We start from the raw sequence: 17,405 nt of genomic DNA, 5'->3' as shown, positions 1-17,405 counted from the left end.
TTACAGTGTGTGTAGACAATCTTTCCAGTGTGTTTTTACTTTTCAGATTTTGATGAGAGTTTTTAAGACTTAATGAAAACTGTTGTATTTATTTATTTCAGTCCTAATTGAAGAGAATGAGGGGAGTAAAGAGGAGGAACATCATGTCAAAATTGAGGAAAAAACTCATTTACAGACTGATGGTATTTTTAAAAGGAAAAACAAGAATCATTTCACCTGCACTCAGTGTGGGAAGAGCTTTGGAAAAAAACACATTCTTAAGATTCACATGAGGATTCACACTGGAGAGAAACTATTCACATGTACTCAGTGTGGGAAGAGTTTCAGCCGCTTATCATCCCTTAACCTACACATGATGATTCACACTGGAGAGAAACCATTCACATGCACTCAGTGTGGGAAGAGTTTTTACTGCTCATCAAACCTTTATAGACACATGAGGATCCACACTGGAGAGAAACCATTCAAAAGCACTCAGTGTGGGAAGAGTTTAAGCCTGTCATCAAACTTTAATCCACACATGAGGATTCACGCTAGAAAGAAACTATTCACATGCACTCAGTGTGGGAAGAGTTTGAGCAAACCATCATCCCTTAATCTACACATGATGAGCCACACCGGAGAGAAACCATTCACATGCACTCCATGTGGGAAGAGTTTCAGCCGCTCATCATCCCTTAATCTACACATGATGATTCACACTGGAGAGAAACCATTCACATGCACACAGTGTGGGAAAAGTTTTTACTGCTCATCAAACCTTTATAGACACATGAGGATCCACAATGGAGAAAAACCATTCACATGCACTCAGTGTGGGAAGAGTTTCAGCCAATCATTATCCCTTAATAAACACATGAGGATCCACACTGGAGAAAAAACATTCACATGCACTTGAGCCACGGTCACACTGGACTTTTCTCCCCATAGACTTCCATTCATACGCATGTGAATGCATCAGACATGAAACGCAAGTTCGTGTATCAAGTTTTGCAGTTCACTGCGTTGCAAAGTTCAAGTTTGGTGAACTCTGACCTGCAAAATCATATCACTTGTCTGTGTGAGACCAATCAAAGATCAAAACATGACCTCTCTGGACAGAAATGTAAATTATGGACCAATCGCTCACTTTTTTTATATCTAATCATCTTGTTTAATCCCGCCCCTTTTCGCAGTGCCATACAACAGAATGTTGCATGCTCAAACTCTAGTGTGACTGCAGCTTTGGTGTGGGAAGAATTTTAGTAACTCATCAGACCTTAATAAACACATGAAGACCCACACTGGAGAGAACTCATTCACATGCACTCAGTAGCTATGTTTCCATCCAAAAATGCGAATAAACTTTATGTGCAAAACTCGATTATCGCATAAAAGTTGTGCGAATAAAGCATCGTTTCCATCCAACGTGTCAAAGCGAACAAAATCGTCACTTCCTGATTAACTGGCGCCAAATATCAACAGTAAAAACTGCATTTGCTGCAGTAGGAGAAGCTGCATCAATCTTTTCTAAATAAATGCGCCACAGAAGACAATCCTGACAAGCAGTAAGCGCAGTGGCGTTTGAAGATGTCAGACGCGGAGCACAGGCGCTCTTGATTCTGGAGGTCATTAATAATATAATAACATTAATACTGAAATGGTAAGGCGTTTTATAATGACCAAAATAACATTTCAGATGTTTTATAATGTGCTCAGCCTGAAGTTTTATCCATTCACACATTTTAAGCACCACATGATCTCTTTTAACAAATCACATGACCTTTTTTAATGCGCACGATGGAGTTTGTGCGGTAAAAGTGTTTCCATCGCAGTTTATGCGCATCTTTTCTTATCGAATAAAAAGTTTATCCTACCCAGTTAGGTGCATAAGTTTTTTATGCACATTTTCAAAATTTATGCGCATCATGGCGTTTCCATCAACTGGTTTTTTTATGCGCATTTGCAAAATGTGCATAAAATAGGTGGATGGAAACATAGCTAGTGTAAGAAGAGTTTCAACTGATCAGCAAACCTTAATGAACATGTGAAGATCCACACTGGTGTGGGAGTATATGTGCTTTGAGTGTGAGAAGACTTTTATTACAAAATTGAAACTGCACCAGACGTTTCACACTAGAAAGACCGTACAAGTGTTCACACTGTGACGAGGAGAGATTCACACTGGAGAGAAAATGTATAGATCTGATCAGTGTCTACAGAATTGGACAAAAAGCTGCACACATGACATGAATGCAGCAAAACATTTTCTCATGTGCACTGGATGTTTCATGTCTGAATAATGTTTGAAAAGGCTGAGTGGCGATGTACTGTTTTCCAACACTCCCACACTGCAGTAGGTGGGTTGTAAATGTGTTGCACTCATTGCGTTTACTGTAAACACAATGATGGCGACCGAGAGAAGAACAGTTTCATAAACATCTGGCAAACAGCACCTCTGCGTCTCTTTGCAAGTTATTGTACAGGTGCGGATAGGTCTGTACTCCACTCTCCAGTGTATTCATGTAGCTAGTGTTGTTTTGGATGATGTTCTCTGTCTGACTCCCTGAACGAGAAACAAATCACTAGGAAGACACCGCACATCAACAAGAAGGTGGAGCTCCAGGACGGTTAGTTTGCAGTATACCAGGGCATCAAGTTTAGAAAGCCCATTCAATTGTCCTGTGTTGCATCTTTTATTAGTGAAGTTTCTTTAATTTTAGGTTCAAGATTCTTTCTAGTTTACTACGTTTACTTTTTTGAGTAGAATACAAACTTGATGAATATTTTATGATTTAGGCAGAGCGACAGGTATTACAATACAATATTATTACACTTTGATGATCCCAAAGACTCCAGCTTGGCATTACTCATCGATGGGTATATAAAAGTTGTTATGCTAGCCACCCCAGGACGCTGTGGCTACTCAGAAGTCCTCATGTCAAGACCTGCCATCTCATTGACTCTTTAACCTTTTGGTTTTGTTTTGCATTACCTATATCATGTAGTTAAAGTGTTGTAATAATATTCCAAGTTTTTCATTATTACAGGGTTTCCGCTGGGTCTTAAATTTCACTGGGGCGTTATTTCACTGACAAATGTCATAAGCACAGTATAACAAGTCGGGAGTGCATTCATGTAATACGAGAGAGTGACTCTATTTGCTCATGCACTGGTTTTCTCTGTTCGTGGACAAAACTGCCCGCGAGCTCTCAAAACACTGGCTGCTCACGTGCAAATGATCTGCTCTTGTTCCGTCGGATGATGCAGACTCATAATTTTTGTGTCTTGTGCTTCCTACTCCTTTCGTGTTTTTGCTCTCCAGAGATGCTTCAGCATACTGTAGTATTGAGAATAGGTAACTGATGAAATAAAATACAGTTTAGTTTTACTACAGTAAAGTGTGATGAATTGTAGAATAATATACCCTATATTGTAAAAAAAAAAAACTAAACTACAGCACTGGGTCATTTGTTTATATTACACTTGTGTTACCATAGCAACTATAGTATTACCAAAACAGTTTAATTGAAGTACTTTACTATAGTACTGTTCAAAACACTGTACAACAGAGACTAGTTCGCTTTATTTTAGTTGACATGATAAAATGAGATTGATAGTCACATTTAATTAAAGAGTGAAAAGTACAGGAGGCTCTAATACCTTATCAGGTTTTCTCTATTTTACATTAGTTACATTTCTGCTTGGGTTAGTTATAACTAAATGTTTTATTTTATTAGTTTGGTGCACCTTTTGAATGTTTAATAAATGTTTTTAAATTAACTATTCTCTTTGTCTTTAAGTGTTTGAAACTGGAAATATCATCATATAACATACAGCCAAAATGTTATGGTTTATTAGAATAAAAATGTAATATACAAGTCTATTTTAGTTTTTGGTTATTGGTAATATAGTGTATTAATATAATCATATCAAAAAGCACGAAAGGAAGAGGGAACAATGTACTGAGAGCGCACAAGAAAATTTGTGCATGAGCAGTGCATATTTGAGAGTAAGTAAATTTGTGCACTAGCAGTGTATTATATTTAAGAGCTTGCACGCAGTTTTGTCCCCAAACAGGAAATCAGTGCACGAGCAAAGAGATTTGCTCACTCGTATTACATGAATGCGCTCTTGACTTGTAATACTGCACTCACAACATTTGTCAGTGATATAACGCCATAGGGAAGCTCACAGAATTTTTTGAGACTCAGGTGAAAAGTTCGCGTGGCGCCGCATTTAATATAAAACACTTTGAAGAGATTATGTCCATATACTGTAAAATATCTGGACGTAGTATCCGTGACGTCACCCATAGGTTTCTGAAGAGAGCAAAAGAAGCCACAAGTAGGCGTGGCCAACCGTCGCCATTTTGTTCGCGCGTCATCGCACCCTTGGTGGGATACCAAACAAGGGTAAAGAGGCGGAGAGTGAACAGAGCTACAGATAAGTGCTGGCATTTTGCTTGGAGCTGGTTCAGACACGTTTTACTTTGGGAGAACGCTTAATACTTTATTACCTGTGACTCGTTTGTATTCTGACCACATGTGCTTGGGTGTACATTATATCAATAAAGTGTTTAGACTTTTAAAAACACTGTAGTAATACACAGAGCCACTAAGCATTGTTCTTGTGTAGTTTCCTACAGCAGGAACACGCAAATTACTTCCAAACACTTCAGATATAGTCTGTGTTAGTAAATGCAAGACTATTGATGAAATCCAGCATAACACTGTATGACAACACTTCAAATGACTGTTCTAGAGCCTACAGCTAATCAATCTGACAGATTCTGCAGTGCATTACAGCTCTAAATATAATGATAAATGATCTTAAATAAAACAAATACATGTATAGAGATGGTATATAAGTATATAACTTTACTCACATGAGAAACGGAGGCCACGTGAATGGTTTGTGAGCACAATTAAGTGCACACAGCATGCCATGCAATCTGATAATTGTAGGAAACAAGTGCAAAAGGCAGTTGACAGTGTAAAGCCACATAAAACAACACAGAAATATGATAAATATGCCGAGATCCGTGGCTAATCTGCAGGATTCAGCTGAGGTGACGTGACTGTGACCAACGAGACCTAGCTGTCACTCAAGTGGCCATGGCCTTAATTATGCAAACTTAATGTAACTTAATATAAAGGAAACTGATGATAAAAAAGTTATAAAAAAAATTCACCCCCCTCACAGTTGTCATGAAGGGTAATATTAGCTGTATTAACCAAATTCTTTTTTTGAACCAGGCTGTAAACACCTTTTTTTTCTGCTGTAAAGTTGGCCATTCTAACAGTGGGCTCAATTAAAATTTGCTCTATTATGGAGCTAGGAGCGGCCAGGACTAGCTGAATTTCGGATGAATTGCAGTTTTAGTTACTTCCTTATTGGCTTCCTAAAGGGAGAGCGGGAGGTTCCTGCTTGATTTTGTCTGAAACGGGTACATCTTTATGATCCATTCATGCGTGATCATAGGGAGAACGTTCGAGGTTACTAAAGTAACCCTTCGTTCCCCGAGGAGGGGAACGGAAGCACTATAAGTGGATTTGATTTGTAAAATCCACGCATTGGGAGGATTCGGATCAGAAGCCGCTTGTCTGGAGAGTATTGAACGGGCCAATGAATGAAATTAATTGGCAGCGTAAGCTTGCGCAGGTGTGCGACATCTGCAATTATCTCAGCATATAAGCACACCTGAAGCCAGCAGACGCCATCCTTTTAAGCTGAAGAGACTTTCAAACAGCTAAGGGACAGTCATTATGGCGACGGAGTATAGTGCTTCCGTTCCCCTCCTCGGGGAACGAAGGGTTACTTTAGTAACCTCGAACGTTCCCCTTCGGGGGGAACTTCAGCACTATAAGTGGATTTGATTTGTAAAATCCACGCATTGGGAGCCCATTGAAAGCGCCATAATGACTGCACCTTACCAACACCCCCGATGAGGAGATAGTCAAGCAAGCGTGACGCACCCACATCATGGGGGGCGCGGTCCTCCAACGTGTCCCTGGCCCTAATTTATCCTACTTCAACAGAAGTTTTACGGATTTAGATATATTTTTTGGGAAGTCGTGAGCATCTAGATAATTCTAGGAAATACGACAGTACGTTGGGAAGCGTGCAATCCCGATAGGGAGGATGCTGCGGAGGCCATCCGTTACCCAAGGGGGGGATAGATGGCAGAATTTACATATGGACTAGCCCTAAAAAGGGGGAGTACGCATAGCAAAAGAGTGCTTAGCGGAGAGGGAAGACACGGGTCCGCCCAGGGGGGGGACTTAACCGTGGCGGAATAAGCATATGGGATCGCCTAGTGGGGATCACGCATAGCAGGCACCTATACCCAAAACGCGGGCTGACCAGCGGGCAGACCTACAACGTAGTGGGCCAGCAAGTGACTCCTCCGCTGAGTCAGTGCTGGGGGCCACGGAGGAATCTGCAGGGCTCACCTGACGGGGAACTTTACTGACAGATAAAAAAAAGGCGCACGTACCTCCGTGTTAGGGAGAATGGCGCAGCAAGCGTGTTTCAACACCCTACCGAGTTGTCTCCTCAATCACCAAAGGGTTACCTAATACCCTTGAGGAAACCGGCTCCACTCGCAGATTGTAAAACCTTGCGAATGTGTTGGGTGTCGCCCAGCCCGCAGCTCTACAGATGTCTGTTAGAGAGGCGCCGCGTGCACGCGCCCAAGAGGATGCAACGCTCCGAGTGGAGTGTGCACGTACTCCCGGGGGACACGGCTGACCTCGACTCGAATAAGCGAGTGAAATGGCATCCACAATCCAGTGGGATAATCTTTGTTTCGATACGGCACTTCCCTGCTGCCGACCGCCATAACAGACAAAGAGCTGCTCAGATGATCTAAAATTCTGAGTACGGTCCACATAAATGCGCAGAGCGCGAACTGGACAAAGTAAAGAATGGGCTGGGTCTGCCTCCTCCGGGGGCAGCGCTTGCAGGTTCACTACCTGATCTCTAAAGGGGGTGGTAGGAACCTTGGGCACATAACCGGGGCGGGGTCTCAGGATGACGTGAGAGTAATCCGGCCCGAATTCCAGGCACGAGTCACTGACCGAAAATGCCTCCAGGTCCCCGACCCTCTTGATGGAGGCCAACGCAACCAGCAGAGCTGTCTTCAGGGACAGAAATCTTAGAGATACTGATTCGAGTGGCTCAAAGGGATCGGATCGCAGACTCGTGAGAACGAGGGCGAGATCCCAAGAGGGCATGAGAGGGGGGCGAGATGGATTAATTCGCCTAGCACCCCTAAGGAACTGGATGACCAGGTTATGCTTTCCCACGGTGCCGCCAGCTACCGCGCTATGATAAGCGGAGATGGCGGCCACGTAAACCTTGAGAGTGGAGGGCGACAGCCTGCTGTCCAACTTCTCTTGAAGGAAAGAGAGCACAACACTAATCTGGCAATTTCGGGGGTCTTCTCTGCGAGAGACGCACCATTCAGTGAATAGACTCCACTTCAGGGCGTAGGCGCGCCTCGTGGAGGGGGCTCTAGCCTGAGTGATGGTATTAACCACCGCAGTCGGTAGGTTACCTAAGTCTTCCTCGCGTCTAGGGACCACACGTGGAGGTTCCAAAGATCGGGGCGAGGGTGCCAGATGGTGCCCTGTCCCTGAGAGAGTAGGTCCTCTCTCAAAGGGATCCGCCAGGGGAGGGCCGTCGCGAGGAGTGAGAGCTCTGATATCCAGGTCCGGTTGGGCCAAAGGGGCGCAACTAGCAGAACCTGTTCCTCGTCCTCCCTGACCTTGCACAGAAACTGCGCGAGCAGGCTCACTGGGGGAAACGCATACTTGCGCATGCCCCGAGGCCAGCTGTGGGCCAGTGCATCCGTGCCGAGAGAGCCCTCGGTCAGGGAAAAAAACAACTGGCAGTGAGCGTTCTCGGGGGAAGCAAACAGATCGATCTGGGCCTCCCCGAATCGCGCCCATATCAGCTGAACAGACTCGGGGTGGAGTCTCCATTCTCCAGGGCGTAACAGCTGTCGTGAGAGCGCATCGGCTGCACGATTGAGCGTGCCTGGGACGTGAATGGCGCGCAGCGATTTCAGCCGCGGGTGACTCCAGAGGAGCAGACGGCGGGCGAGCTGAGACATGCGGCGAGAGCGCATACCCCCCATGCGGTTGATATACGCCGCCGCCGCCATACTGTCCGTCCTGACCAGCACGTGTTGCCGCTCCAGCACCGGTAAAAAGCGGTGGAGAGCGAGGAACACTGCCAACAGCTCTAGGTGATTGATATGCCAATGCAGCTGGGCACCCTTCCAGAGGCCCGCAGCCGCATGCCCGCGACACACGGCCCCCCAACCCGTGTTGGAAGCGTCTGTTGAAACAACAACATGGCTGGACGCCTGTCCTAGAGGCACACCGGCCTGTAGGAACGAGGGGTCGTTCCAAGGGCTGAGGGCGCGGCGACACAGCGCAGTAACCGAGACCCGGTGTGTGCCCGCGTGCCATGCGCGTCTGGGGACCCGATCGTGAAGCCAGTGCTGAAGTGGTCTCATATGGAGCAACCCGAGCGGCGTGACGGCGGCTGCGGATGCCATATGCCCCAGGAGCCTCTGAAAGAACTTCAGTGGGACCACTAGTTTGCTGTCGAGCTCCCTCAGACAGTTCAGCAACAGGCGAGCGCGTTCCTCGGAGAGGTGCGCTACCATGGTGATCGAGTCCAGCTCCATCCCGAGAAAAGAAATCCTCTGCACGGGGGCGAGTTTGCTCTTTTCTCGGTTGACCTGAAGCCCCAGTAGGCGGAGATGCCGAAGCACCTTGTCCCTGTGCATAATCAATTGCTCCCGCGAGTGGGCTAAATCAGCCAGTCGTCGAGATAATTGAGTATGCGAATGCCCGCGAGCCGAAGGGGCGCTAGGGCACCCTCCGCGAGTTTGGTGAAGACCCGCGGAGACAGAGAGAGCCCGAAGGGGAGGACCTTGTACTGCCACGCTCGACCCTCGAACGCAAACCGCAGAAATTGGCAGTGGCGTGGAAGAATGGAGACATGGAAATACGCGTCCTTCAGGTCTATGGCTGCAAACCAATCCCGAGGACGAACGCATTGGAGAATGCGCCTCTGCGTGAGCATTCTGAACGGCAGCCTGTGCAGACAGCGGTTCAAAACGCGCAGATCTAGGATTGGCCGTGACCCACCGCTCTTTTTGGGTACGATGAAGTATGGGCTGTAAAACCCACTCTCCATCTCGGCTGGAGGAACCGGCTCGATTGCACCCTTCGCCAGGAGGGCAGCAATCTCCTCTCGCAAGACAGGGGCGGACAGGGGGTTGACCCTGGAGAAATACACGCCCGTAAACTTGGGGGGCCGTTTCGCGAACTGAATCGCGTAACCGAGTCTGATTGTGCGTATGAGCCACCGCGAGGGGCTGGCCCGCGCTAACCAGGCAGGCAGAGCCCCCGCTAATGGAGTCATCGCTACAATCGCTGACGTACCAGCGGTGGGGCAGCGCGGAGTGGGTGTGCTGATCCGGGAAGCACGAGGGTCCCGCGGAAGAGCTGGAGGAGAGCGATTCGCTCTGGCTCCGCACCCTGACTCCGGAGAGGGGGCTGGAGGGCTGAGGGAAGGGAGACCGTCCCCCCAGCGCTCGTGAGCCACTGGCGAAGCACGTAGAGTCTGCGAGCCGGAAGGCAGCGCGTCCCGGACTGGCAGAACTCGTGCAGTCACATCCGGGGAAGGGAAAAAGTGCTCTTTTACTGATGTTTTGGTGGCACTGAAAAGTACCGTTGTTATCGGGGCCCCGCCCTCCAGCGGGGAAAGAGCAAGTTTCCTCTTCTCCGGATGGCCTGTCTCAGGGACGCTTCGCGGTCCGTTTACCGGACTTAACGGCGCCCTGGGCAGGAGGGGCTGCCTGCTTTCGAGGTGAACGCCGCGGCCGCTTGGCCGGAGGTGCAGGCGAGGGCGGGGCCGCACTCGTTGGCGGGCGCCCTCGGCGAGGAACAGCGGAGGTGGATGGCTCGGCGGGCGGAGCGGGCTTACGGCCACGCCGATAGATGACATTGCCCATCGCATCCGACTGCTCTTTCACCGCCTTGAATTCCTGGGTGAATTCACCGACGGTGTCGCCGAACAGGCCAGCCTGGGATATGGGCGAGTCAAGAAAGCGAACTTTGTCAACGTCGCGCATATCGGCCAGGTTTAGCCAGAGGTGGCGTTCCTGAACCACAAGTGTGGACATCGTCCTCCCCAGCGCACACGCGGCGGACTTAGTAGTCCGAAGAGCATAGTCGGTCGCGGTGCGCAGCTCATGTAATAAGCTTGGGTTGGACCCGCCCTCGTGCAGCTCGGCCAGCGCCTGCGCTTGGTAGCGCTGGTAGGTGGCCATCGCGTGCAAAGCAGAAGCAGCCTGGCCCGCAGCCTTATAAGCTCTGGCTCCGAGGGAGGGAGACAACTTACAGGCTTTGGACGGGAGGCGGGGCAAACCCCGCCACGTAGAGGCGCCGCGCGGACAAAGATTGACCGCGATAGCGCGCTCCACTGACGGGATCGCCTCATACCCCCTGGCAGCTCCGCCGTCAAGGGCGGTGAGGGCGGAGGCACACGCAGCACGGGCAGAGAAAGGTGCCCTCCAAGACTGCGTGAGCCTACTGTGCACTTCCGGGAAGAAGGGGACGAGAGGCTTCGAAGGCTTCGCCTTCTGGTCCTCTACGTAGCACCCATCTAGTCGGTCCGGCCGCGGAGCTGGGGGATAAACCATCTCCAACCCCACGGCCGAAGCAGCCCGGGAAAGCACGGCTAACATGTCCGCTTCAGGATCCGATTTGACAGCGCTCACCTGCCCGGAGGGGGCGAGCGGGTCCGGATCTTCGTCGGACAGTGAAAGCCCACCCTCCGATGCCGCGGAGGACATCTGATCTCCGGTGTCAGCGAGTGTGAGAGCTACCATCTGGTTAGACGGATCACTCTCACCACCCGAAGCTTGGATGGAGCGCCGTGAGGAGCGAGAGGTCCGCGAGCCCGTGGGCGGCGGATTATCTCCCGCTGAAACCCTCAGATCTGCCCGAGCGCCCGCTGCTTTTTTAGAACAGGAGGCAACTAGGGTGGCTCGCTCTCTTGCGAAAGTTAGCCGCGATCTTAGCTGTGCAACGGTCATGGCATCGCAATGACGACATGAACCGCCCGCGAGCACCGCATTAACATGCTGGACCCCCAAACATGCAATGCAGTGATCGTGTTCATCATCCGGAGCCAGGAAACCCCCGCATCCAGAAACGCACAGTCGGAGCGCCATCCTGAAAAGGACGTGCTGCACGACTGTGTTGCTCTTTTAGGAAAGTTGCAACTATACGCACCGCTCTGGAGGACCGGACCCAAAGAACCGCAGGCAAGGGAGTAACCCAGCTCGACCGTCTGCCACCGCGAAGACCCACTCTGGACCGGGAGACACACTCGTTCGCTCTGAAGTGCTGATCAGCAAGAGGAACCCTCATCGACTCACTCAGAAAGGATCTGAAGCGAAAAGGATGGCGTCTGCTGGCTTCAGGTGTGCTTATATGCTGAGATAATTGCAGATGTCGCACACCTGCGCAAGCTTACGCTACCAATTAATTTCATTCATTGGCCCGTTCAATACTCTCCAGACAAGCGGCTTCTGATCCAAATCCTCCCAATGCGTGGATTTTACAAATCAAATCCACTTATAGTGCTAAAGTTCCCCCCGAAGGGGAACCAGATGACCAATAATTCTTGGCTAGAAATTGCAACAGTAGGAAAGTAGGAAAGTTTTTGTAAAAGTTTGCAAAAACCTGAGGGATGAGTTTGTTAAAACAAAAAAAGAGGCCCCCAAAAACATCTTCAATGATATTAATGATTCTCCTTTTATTTGTCTGATTTTACTGTCTGTTTCTTTTGACCTTGTGTCAAATTCACTTCAAAACAGAAGTGGATTCGCGTGAGGGGCAGGGCTTCTGTCTGCCCGGTGACTCTAGCTTCATAGCTAAATGGCTAACATGGATTTTATTGAGAAAATAACAATGTTAATGTGCTTTATGGAGACTGAAAAACAGTGTCGATATGTTTAGGGTCATGTCTGAGTCCACTGCATACTTTCAGAGGTGCATCCAGCTCTGTGAGCTCATAAACTCCTCCAGAAACTGAACCTGGATGACGGAGGCTTTCAACGGTGCTTCTGACTGAGCCAAGCCCAGTTTGATGACTTGTTGTCAGTGTCGCCTGGAGGATTTCCCCTGGGACACCATCAACATGTTCTACGTCACAATCACGCCCCCACAAGAGCAAGCTTCTGATAGGTTAACGCGGCGCGAATGTCCGCTGAAGGTTAGATTTTCAAACTCGAGAGATTCGCACAAAACGCTCGTTAAGCATGTCAAACGCGCAAAACGCTCAATTCGCCCCGCACCATTCGCTCAATTCTCGTCATACGCGCCGCAGGATGTCTATTTGCGCGTTTGCATTGACTTAACATGTAAATCACTCACGCTTGATGCGCGTGCCGTGTCTGGTGTGAACGCAGCATTAGAGGTGCGGTTTCTTTCCCTGCCATGTCACACTCAGCAGCAAACCGTCTCACTGCGTGCTGAAGGTCCATGTCCTATGAAGCCAAGAGGACAACGTTATCTGCAAATGGCAGAGACAGTCCTAGCCTGCACCTAAGATTCTGACAAATTATTATATTTTTGAGATCAGCCTCATGAATAACACATTTACAAATAAAATAAATAAATGGATGGATGGACATTGTGGTGGTGGAAGGTGAAGTAGGATGGCTTGTTCAACCATAAACCAAGAATGAGCTCTCTCAGGAGGGATGGACCAGTGTGCGAGATGTCTCAGACTAAAGGCGTTATAATGAAATAAATGCTCAGGAAGCCCCAACCCTTTTTTATCAACTGGCTGTTGATAAAATGTTTTAAATGTTGTAAAGATATATTTACAGAGATATACTGAAGTAGAGAAGTAACTTTAGTAGGGCAATTCATTTTGTTATTTTACATACCCCAGAGGAGTGGTTCTTAATTCTGGTGCTTGTGCAAAATGAGTTGACAACCGTTCCAAATTAATTTTAGCTCTTATTACTAGCTCTTAGATTCACACCTGAGAAACCACAAAAGCAGAGATTTGGCTTATCTTTAACTGCTTAAGATCAGTTTGTACCAGATCATAGTGTTGCCAACTTAGCGACTTTTCAGACCCCCCAGAGACAAATTTTCAAAAAAGTGACTAGCGACAAATCTAGCGACTTTTCTGTGTGTTATTGGAGATTTTTATAGACTGTCATTTGTCCATACTGTACCGTCCCTACTCATCTCAACGCGCTGCATGTGATGCCACCGCCCCCTCCCCCGCCTCACAGCACTGACAGGCTGCCCAGTCAGTCCTCGTACAGCAGCCTCTCCCACCTGCAGCCTCAAGGCAGATCACCCATCTGCGTACCGATGGCAAATGATTTAGCACCGGCAGTGCGTAGGTAATTCCCTTGTACTGTCAGACCAATCTGCTTCTCCTTTATTTGAACAATTTAGGTTGACTGTTTATTCTATTCTTGTTCACAATCACAGATACTTTAGTGACAGTTTCTGAACTTGTCTGAGTTTATTACAGCTAGGACATTACTGCAAATTCACTACACATCTATAATGATATATTGTATTCAAACAGCAATAAATTTAGTTAAATTGACATGGTTATATAAAGCATAGTGCAAATAAATACCCCTTTATTAACATAGGCTGTTAAACAGAAATGGTAGAATGTGATGACTTCAGTAATATGCAAATTGACGTATGACGTAATCTAGCGACTTTTCGGGCAGAGCTTAGTGCCTTTTCATTGAAAATAGTTGGCAACAGTGCCAGATCAGCAAGAGACATTTGTTTAAGTTTCCTTCGCCGACTGGCCTCAACGAAACACGGCGTTCCTGATTGGTTGGTGACTCCGCTTCAGTGACATCCTTGGGATTCATTGCTTGTGAGTGGTAGTTGTCCTGGGTTGTCCTCAGTTGAGAGTCTGTTTGCAGAAGTTTTTTTTTTGCTGTATTGGTAGTTCCTAAACTTTAGGAGGTTGCATGGAAAGTTCTTTGTGACCTGATTGTGTGGCGGTGTGTGGCTGGAAGGGCATCCTCTGCATAAAACATATGCTGGATAAGTTGGCGGTTCATACCGCTGTGGTGACCCCAGATTAATAAAGGGACTAAGCCAAAAAGAAAATGAATGAATGAATTTAGGAATTTTCACTTGAAGTGTCTTTGTCGCTATCTTTGTCTGTCAAAACTGTATTTTCAGGAACTCTCAAATCAGGTCAGAGGTCATGGAGACCTCAAGTGGAACTGAAGGGCTTGAGGATTGAATCCCTTAAAGGGGTTTTGATAATATTATTATGTGTTAATTCTGTTTAAAGTGATTTTCCTTTTTATTCAAGATAGACTTTGTGTGGTGAGAATATAGCAGCCTGAATGTAGATAACCAGTTTTGATAAAAACAGCTGAGAGTACACTCAGCCTTGGGTAATAAACAGATTGTACCATGAGTGTGTGTGTGAATATTATAACTGCAGTAATGTAAATAAATAACTTTAAAGAATAATGTACATAAGTAAATACAAACAACCGAACATTTGCTCTCTAGTAATACAAGTACCTAAATATTAATAACTTTAAACAATTGCACATGTGTAAATTTAAATAACTTTGATGAATTGGTAAACATTCTGTACAGTGATGTGTAGATATAACATTAAACAATCTTTAAATTAAAAGTGTGCATGTGTGTACACGTGTGTGTGTGTGTGTGCACGTGTGTGTGTTTTGTTTACATCTGTAGGCATCTTGGAAGGTAAAAGTAAAAAAAATAAAAGGTCAGCTTTTTTCCAGAATGGTCTAAAACATTTTGATGTCTTTATAAATGCGTTGAATCATCATGTCATCTTTTGCATAAATGATGAAGTCACACCAGTCCAATCCTTAGATGAGAATTTTTCCTGGGACTTGCTGGTAGTAGGCATGTTGCTGTTTCAGTTCTGGTGTGCCATTGTGAAATTTGAGGTAAGAACAGTCAACAAAACTTTTGACATTGGGACATTTTATTTCTAGAGGGCCAAAAACAAGGTGCTCGTTGGGGTCAAAAATTATCCCATCAGGAGAGGACCCCAGCCAAGGAGCATCAGAGTGAATTCAAAAAAATCCACATGGCTGGTAATTTACCTCTCGCAGCAAGCAGTACTCCATAACTGCTTCAGACTCCATTTGAAGTCCTTGCTTCATGTCGGCTGTCTGGCGAGTTCCTTGTGGATTCTTTCGGCCAGGTGTTCAGCTGAGGTCTGGCCATGCACATGACAGACATCTTACTGAAGCGTGACAATGTTATCCGGGTTTTCCTGACAGAATGCCAATCAAGACATGCACTCTGATATCTGGTGGCTTGCTCAACATAGTGAGCCATTTCTGAAGTTATGGTCAATGACCTCATGTGAAGTTGTTCCTGATTATTATGAAAAAACCATAGACTGTAAAATATATGGACGTAGTATCCGTGACGTCACCCATAGGTTTCTGAAGAGCGCAAAAGAAGCCACAAGTAGGCGCGGCCAACCGTTGCCATTTTGGTCACGCGTCATCACACCCACGGCGGGATACCAAACAAGGGCAAAGAGGCGGAGAGTGAGCGGAGCTACAGACACCTGCTAGCATTTAGCTTGGACCTGGTTCAGACACACTTTACTTTGGGAGAAATGCTTAATACTTTATCACCTGTGACTCGTTTGTATTCTAGCCACTTGTGCTTGGTTGTACACTATATCAATAAAGTGTTTAGACTTTTAAAAACACTGCTGTAATACATTGAGCCACTAAACATTGTTCTTATGACGTTTTTTAACAGGAGGAAAACGCAAATTTCTTCCAAACACTTCAGATATAGTCTGTGTTAGTTACTGTAAGACTATTGATGAAATCCAGCATAACACTGTATGACAACACTTCAGATGACTGTTCTAGAGCCTACAGCTAATCAATCTGACAGATTCTGGAGTGCATTACAGCTCTAAATATAAATATAAACGATAAATGATCTTAAATAAAACAAATACATGTATAGAGATGGTATATAAGTATATAACTTTACTCACATGGGAAACGGAGGCCACGTAAATGGTTTGTGAGCACAATTAAGTGCCCTCAGCATGCCATGCCATCTAATAATTGTAGGAAACAAGTCCAAAAGGCAGTTGACTGTGTAAAGCCACATAAAACAACACAGAAATACGATAAATATGCCGAGTTCAGTGGCTAATCTGCAGAGGTGACGTGACGGCGACCAGCGAGACCTAACTGTCACTCAAGTGTCGGAATTTCGGATGAATTGCAGTTTTAGTTACTTCCGTATTGGCTTCCTGAGGGAGAGCGGGAGGTTGCCGCTTGGAAAAAACAAGCAGACAGGTGGCTGTAACCATCTAGTGGCAGTGGTGGTGTTGGTGGGGCATCACGATGAGGAACAATGTTGCGGTTTGATGCAGCTGGCTGTTGGTATGACAGGACACTTCCAATTTGAGTTTTTCCGAAGGCAGAATCCACCCAAAAATCCTCACTCGACATCCCAATTGTGGTGACCAAAGGGGCTGTAGAACTGGCAAAGTGTTTGTAAATCTCTGCCACTTGAAGGACTGAAAGATCAGACAGCTCACTGGTGACATCTTTATAAAGTGTACTCCTTAAATGAAACAAAAGACTTAATCAAAATTTAATTACTTAGTTCTAATTTTGTTGTCCTATTCACCATATTCACCAAACCATATTCATCTTCTTGAGTTGATTTTAAAGTATTTTATAAAGCTGTTGTGGTGTCTTTTACAAGAATGGATAATTACCCCATTGTGATGCAGTCACATATCTATAATATTTAAGAATGATATTGCGCTAAAGAAACAGATCTCATAGAGCAGGGCTATTTTAAATCATTGGTCTGACAAACATACATGTAAAATAGAATTTAAAATAGAATTTACAAGTGTCCCACCTTAATCCTTCAGCAAGTTTCCTCTCTTTGCGCCTCGCAGACAAAATCACCATATTATTGACTGGACCTGGCTCGACTCCCTAGGGATACACAAGGGGCTCGTTAATAATAACAATAATAATAAAAAAAATAATATGAGTATTAAACGCCAATACTGATGTTCTAATATTATTATTATTATAGGACAATTAAGCCATTTCTGACCACTGTCCTGATTAATCACTGCTCAAGAAAAAAAAAAAATATATATATATATATATTATTGTTTAATAATGAAATTGTTAATTACTAAACTCTTACTTGTTTGTTGATTTCTTTAGCTCTTCTTAAAGCTCTTGATTTTGTGTCTTCATTGATCTATATTTTCTTGAAGAAGAAGAGTTACTACTTCATCTTCGCTGTCAGAAAATCTGTGATCTCTGTCATCTG

General features: G+C 46.0%; 2 protein-coding genes and 1 long non-coding RNA gene across 3 annotated transcripts in view; 2 read left to right on the top strand and 1 right to left on the bottom strand.

Annotated features, from left to right (window-relative positions):
* Positions 1–4,573, top strand: part of LOC137488696 (uncharacterized) — an 11,801-nt gene extending 7,228 nt beyond the window's left edge. The window contains exon 3 of the mRNA XM_068215704.2: positions 102–4,573. Coding sequence (XP_068071805.1) covers positions 102–898 — 797 coding nt within the window. The 3' untranslated portion in view covers positions 899–4,573. The remainder of the gene's footprint in view (positions 1–101) is intronic.
* LOC141381809 (uncharacterized) overlaps positions 1–14,009 on the bottom strand; it is a 705,874-nt gene extending 691,865 nt beyond the window's left edge. Inside the window, exon 1 of the mRNA XM_073948470.1 lies at positions 6,188–14,009. Coding sequence (XP_073804571.1) covers positions 9,800–11,239 — 1,440 coding nt within the window. The 5' untranslated portion in view covers positions 11,240–14,009 and the 3' untranslated portion in view covers positions 6,188–9,799. The remainder of the gene's footprint in view (positions 1–6,187) is intronic.
* On the top strand, positions 13,833–17,205 carry LOC141381935 (uncharacterized). Its single transcript, XR_012402845.1, has 3 exons — positions 13,833–15,470; positions 16,400–16,465; positions 16,636–17,205. It is a non-coding gene; the product is annotated as an uncharacterized lncRNA (long non-coding RNA).
* Positions 17,206–17,405: the final 200 nt, after the last annotated feature.

The sequence above is a fragment of the Danio rerio genome, chromosome 4, assembly GCF_049306965.1.
Source record: "Danio rerio strain Tuebingen ecotype United States chromosome 4, GRCz12tu, whole genome shotgun sequence".
NCBI classification, from domain to species: Eukaryota; Metazoa; Chordata; class Actinopteri; order Cypriniformes; family Danionidae; genus Danio; species Danio rerio.
Note: the sequence above shows the minus strand (reverse complement) of the source record. Positions and strands in the feature narration are given on the sequence as shown.